Here is a 5,945-nt window from a genome sequence, read left to right on the forward strand (position 1 = left end):
GAGGGGACGAAACTGACAAAAGAGAAGAGACGGGTGGGTTCAGAAGAGACCTGACTTCTCATCTTGTCTTGGTTTTGGGTTTGTTCAAAAAATAAATTTTCGTAATGTGAACAGGTCTACACCTGTCCTGGTTGGACTCAGTTAGGCCAATCCAGTTGTTTCATTTTCCCATGGCAGGTGAAGACATGAGACAGAGGTACGGGACAAGGAACAACTGATAATTCAGAGATAACATCATTTTTGCCACATCCCTGTTTCACATTATTTACTCTTCCTGCATTTACAGTTCTTGCACCGAGTTTGGTGGCAACCTGGCCTCGATCCACAACCCTGATGAAAATCTCTTCCTCTCACAGTTGATTTCACAAGTGACAGGCCAGGCAAGTTTACCCATCGGCAGCAGTGATGCCGGACAGGTAAGAAACAAAACACACATTGACACACATGGAAGAAGTTCAGAATCAACAGGACTCTCCCTAGAGCTGGCCCCGGCCTAAACTTAGCAACTGGGAGAGAAGGGCCTTAGTCAGGGATGGGACCAAGAACCCAATGGTCACTCTGTCAGAGCTCCAGCAGTCTCTCCAGTGAAGGGTGAACCTTTCAGAAAGACAACCATCTCTGCAGCAATCAACCAATCAGGCCTGTTTGGTAAAGAGGCCAGAGGAAGCCACTCCTCAGTAAAAGGCTCATGGCAGCCCACCTGGAGTTTGCCTTAAGGTCCCTGAAGGACTTGCAGACCATGAGAAAGAAAATCCTCTGCTCTGATGAGACAAAGATTGAACTCTTTGGCGCGAATGTCAGGCGTCATGTTTGGAAGAAACCAGACAACATTCTCCCAGTATTCTACAGGCTTGTCAAGATGCTGTTTAGCAAACTGTAAACCAGCTTCAACATGCCTTTTCTTGAGGAATGGAGTCTTGTGGGCTGAGCGTCCATAGAGGCCATGGCGGTGGAGTGCATTGCCTATTGTTTTCTCTGTAACAATTGTACCTGCTGCCTCCAAGTCTTTCTGGAGCACTTTCAGGGTGGTCCTTGGCTGGTTGAGTCCTCTTCTGACTATCTTTCTGACTCCCTGGTCAGAAATCTTCAAGGAGCTCCTGTGCGTGGCCTGTTGATGGTAAGGTGGTGCTTCTTCCACTTGTGAATAATGGCCCCAACGGTGCTGACTGGAATATTCAGGTGCTTTGATATAAGTCTGTAACCAGTTCCATTCTGATGCTGAGCAACAATCAGGTTGTGAATGTCTTCAGAGAGCTCTTTGCCTTTACCCATCATGAGGTGTGTGCTATTTAACTGCTTTGTGAAAAAAACACCTTTTTTATAGGACCATCAATTTGCTCTAGCCCAGCTGATGTTGGTTTGCACTAATTGGAAATTCAAGTAATAATTACTGACAGATTTCAGGTGGTATGGTGCATTTCCTGTCCAAAGTATACAGCCTTTCCATGGTGTGTTCAATACTTTTTTCCTGTGTTATCGTACTTAATTCACCATAATCATTATTTATGGACCTGAATGTTGTGATTTCTTTTCATGTGTGGATTATTGGAGTTAATACCAATGTCTGGGGGAAATTTTGTTTGAATTGCAGCTTTGGAAATAAATGAGATGAGAAAAAAGTTGACACCTTCAATACTTATTTTCTCCACTGTATATTGAAAAATCAAAGCCTGTAAAGAAAAACCCTCATGACCTCCAGGATGCACAATTACATATCAACATCCATCTCATCCGTCTTTAAAAAAACAAGAACAGGGAAACTCTGAAAAAACATACTCAACTCATTTTTTGTTGTTGTTGTTTCTTTCCACTTCATCGCATGTGTGAACTTCATGTATTATCTGACATGAGGGCGTCATGTTTTAGAGTCTGGTGCTAAAGTGAAGACGGCTATAAAACCACTGACTTAGAGCATCAGGACATCAGTTGTCTCCCACTCTACCTGTCTTCACTACAGCTAAGGTAACGTCCCATTGACTGAGTCCTTTTTCTTTGTTTAGCTTCACTGACAAACTCTTGCTGCAGAAAATCAGATTGATTGTTTGAAATGTAAAATGTGATATGGATTAAATGTCTCCACAGATGGCTTCCAGTCTTCAGGTGGTTTTCTTGCTGAGTCTGACCAGTGGACTCTTCATTGCAGGAGCTGTAAGAACTCTGGTCCATCACACAGATATGAGCTCAATCAAACTGCATTCAAACACAGGCTGGATGTGTCTTTACATGTGTGTAACTGATGAAACCATGTGCTCTTCTTGGTTTTAGATATCCCAGGCTCAACAGTACAGTAAGTAAATGTGACTGAGATTTGTGTCGGGGTTTAATGTTTGAATCAAGTCAACAAATGTTTCATACAGCTCATGTTTGGACTTGAGGGACTTGTTTGTTTTTTCCCAACACTAAAACTGTAAAGAAGCTCCTGCCTTCCCTCCTGGCTGTCCTCCTCACTGGACGCAGTTTGACGACCGCTGTTTCAATTTCTTTAGGATGGCGAAGCCATGGGCTGAAGCACAGGTACAGGATGAAACAGCGCTTATAAATCTAAGATAACATCTTTTTACCCCTAACATCTGTTTCACATTATTTATTTTTTTATCAGACTTATTGCATCAAGCTTGGTGGCAACTTGGCTTCGATCCACAGCCATAAGGAAAATCATTTCCTCTCCGAATTTATTGAACAAGTGACCGGCGTGCCGAGTTTAGACACATGGATCGGCGCCAGTGATGCAGAACAGGTAAGAAAAGCAGGATTCAACACACTAATCAGACCTGTTACACTAACCAACCCAACACATCCATGTCCTCTATTTTTAGTATAAAGTTATCAAACTATACAATTCTTAGTTATCAAACCTAATAACTCCAAGTTTGTAAAAATCACTTTTACTTTTCAAGTCTTCTCAAACTCTTTTTTTATTCATGTTTTAACAGCTTAAAGTGCTTTAGAGAAGAAAAGAGACAATACTTAAAGGGGACATATCGTGCTTGTTTCTCCTTTTCACTATGCCAGACTAGGATGCCTGTAAAGCATTTCTGCCCTCAGTACAAGTCATTTAGTTCCTTCATTGCCCCACAATAGCGTTCTCAATATCCTCATTTTAGGCCATTCTGAAGATCTCGTTGAAACGCTTCGTTTGGAGAATGACCTCCAGTAACCTCGCAACGTCCTTTGTGCTCTGATTGGTCAGTTCTATCAGAGGGGCGGAGGGGGTAGAGCCAGGGGGCGGTTATTGCAGCATGGCAGTATTTACAAAATCGCCATATTAGATGGAGCAGACTGAGCGAGTTTGCTGTTTGCCAAAACTTCACCGTAAGGCATTGATAGCACTAATAAAATGGCAGAGTGTAGGATACGTCCTTTTGTATTGGACCCTGAGTCAGACCTGGACGGTTCTGCAGCTCAGGAGGAAGAATTGTGGTCGAGCTACAGCTACCTCCATCTATGCTCCACTCCATCACAATCCTGACCTAAAGAAATACCAGCCTGCTGTCAATATTGTTGTTTAATGGAGATACAAAATTTAAGTCATTCATTGCGCTAAGAACACAGTTTATGATCCCAAATACCAACTTCTTCAAATACTTGCGAATACGAAACTCCATTCTCGCTCTTATGAAAAAAGATCTGTTGAGTTTCGATCCATCTGAAGTAGAAATTGCTTTAGTGTCATCAACGGTAATTAAAGGCAAAATTGCAGAATTTTATCAATTATTAGAACAAGGTGGATAATCATTATTTTCTTTCAGTGGTAAAAACCTGGGGATAGGATCTAGGGATGGAACTAGATGAAAATACATGGCAATACATATTTTCCATTTACAAGCAGCAAAATTAAAGAAGCAAATTTTAAATTAATTTACTGTCTCTACTACTCTGTCTACTAACTCCAGTTAGGATGCATAAAATATCCAAAGATACCTCTCCAAACTGTCCAAGATGTAAAGCTAAAGAAGGAACATTTATGCACCTCTTTTGGTTTTGTGATATGTTCAAAAGTTTTTGGAATTCAATTCATTTTTTCACAAAAAGTATTAAAAACAGAATTTGATCAAATACCCAGTGTGTATTTATTAAATAAACCAGTTTTGCAGTTTGATCAGAAAAAAAGCAGATTATTAACCATAACACATTTTGCCAAAAAGTGTATTCTTTTATATTGGAAGAATGAATTCCCCCCGACTTTTATGATGTTTCTTGAGCAGATTTCTGAATTTCTACCATTAGAGATTGACTTTAGAAACAAATAATTGAGGGTACGTTTTTCAAGACCTTTGGCTCCCTTTAGCAACCTGTCTGGAAAATTTGTCACTCAAACCTAAAGGAGGAAGAAAATCCACCTTGACACAGATCATCTCAGGACGCTTCAGTGTGGTGAGTCAAAGCGGTACTGTAACATGTATAGTTTATACGTGGAAATATAGGCAGACTTCACCAATAAACTATTTCTATAACAGGGCTCCATCCTGCTCCTTCACTTTTCTCTGTCTGTTTTATCCATCATGCTGAAAGTGAAGTCTAAAGATCGCCTCTACCGTCAGTTCCTCACTATGTTATTACCGCAGCATTATTGTGGTCCAGGTTCACAGTGCATGTCAGAACAAGCATGCAAATATCACAGTCTCACAAGTATTACCACGTCTGCTAAAACTACAGTGTTTTAACTGCTAATTCACCATGTAAAGCCGAGCTGCTCAGCAGAGCAGAGTCCCTGCATCCAGCACTCAGTCAGTCGGCTCTTGGTGGGTGTATCCCTCGGTGGCGGTTGTGTGACTAACTGACATCACAGAGGAGGAGCTGCTTTATCAGATTACTCCAATAAAAAGAGAGGATCCTCGTGTCGTCACGAAGGTTAAAATCTCGCGGCCAAATGTCAATGACCTATTTTCAGAGGCATCAAATCTCGTTCTTGGATATCAGAAAAAATACAATATCTCACTTTTTGAAAATTCAGGGGGTGAAAGGTCTTGTTTTCAAATTGATTATATTATTTGTAAGTATTAAATCAGGCATCAGCATGATATGTCCCCTTTAACAGCAATATGTGAAGAAAAGAGTAAAATAATATCATGGGGGTAAATTTTAATGAACACAATGAACGCAATGAACACAAAATAGGAAGAAAATAAACTGAATTGAGATAAAAGTAACATGAAATTCATTTTAAAAATGTGTTATTCATGTAAATGACAGGACAATTAAAAATAAAAAGTTTTCTCATTGATGCACTGTGCTTAACTTGACTGACTCTCCTTTCCCAGGAGAAGAGGTGGTTTTGGATTGATGGCACACCGTTTGACTATCAGTTCTGGAGTCATGGACAGCCCGACGACTATAAAAATAATGAAGACTGTTTACAAATGAACTTTGCAGGTAATGACTGAACTGCTGAACTTCAGATATGAATAAATAATAAGCGATGCAGCCTGAGTATGTCTGCATCAGGTTAACTGTAGGTTCATTCAGTGATCATCATTTTACATTTTACAACAACATAAAAATTACATAATGCTCTGTTTTTAACCCCTCTCCACAGGATCTGCCTGGAACGACAGACCATGTTTCAGTAGTCTACCTTATGTCTGTGTCAAGGACGTGCAGACATCTACTCATTAGTCTGAAATCAAAGCCTGGACTTCACCTCCTCTCTCCTGTCAGACTACAACAACATTTAAAATCAATGAACCTCTTCTAATTGTTTTTCCTGAATGTGATGACTTCAAGTTGGTGATTTTAGGGAGTTTCTCCTCACTGAGTCGGAGAAATGTCTTTTTATTTCCTTTCAATACATAACCAGACTCTTCTGACTGCACAGGCCTCAAAATCATCCACTGATATGTTTTTACCAATGTTACCATCATCATATTCAGGTGTTTGAATAAAACTGAGGAACATATCAGACAAAATGGATGCTTGCCTGATGCTGTCTTATCTTTTCTTTTTTA

At 40.2% G+C, this 5,945-nt stretch overlaps 1 protein-coding gene across 1 annotated transcript; it reads left to right on the forward strand.

Annotated features, from left to right (window-relative positions):
• Window positions 1–359: 359 nt before the first annotated feature.
• On the forward strand, window positions 360–5,616 carry LOC141800029 (galactose-specific lectin nattectin-like). Its single transcript, XM_074682487.1, has 8 exons — window positions 360–416; window positions 1,867–1,962; window positions 2,083–2,148; window positions 2,266–2,287; window positions 2,414–2,514; window positions 2,600–2,737; window positions 5,262–5,373; window positions 5,537–5,616. Exons 3-8 carry the CDS (start codon window positions 2,083–2,085, stop codon window positions 5,614–5,616), a joined length of 519 nt encoding a protein of 172 aa, XP_074538588.1. The 5' UTR covers window positions 360–416; window positions 1,867–1,962.
• Window positions 5,617–5,945: the final 329 nt, after the last annotated feature.

Source organism: Halichoeres trimaculatus, unplaced genomic scaffold (genome assembly GCF_033239565.1).
Source record: "Halichoeres trimaculatus isolate MK-OKI-2021-1 unplaced genomic scaffold, fHalTri1.1 fHalTri1_scaffold_11, whole genome shotgun sequence".
NCBI lineage: Eukaryota > Metazoa > Chordata > Actinopteri > Labriformes > Labridae > Halichoeres > Halichoeres trimaculatus.

Coding starts and splice junctions, on each gene's coding strand:
- LOC141800029 (XM_074682487.1), top strand. CDS start 2,083: ATGGCTTCCAGTCTTCAGGTGGTTTTCTTGCTGAGTCTGACCAGTGGA. Junction 2,288..2,413: donor ATCCCAGGCTCAACAGTACA/GTAAGTAAATGT, acceptor AAAACTGTAAAG/AAGCTCCTGCCTTCCCTCCT. Junction 2,738..5,261: donor GCGCCAGTGATGCAGAACAG/GTAAGAAAAGCA, acceptor CTCCTTTCCCAG/GAGAAGAGGTGGTTTTGGAT.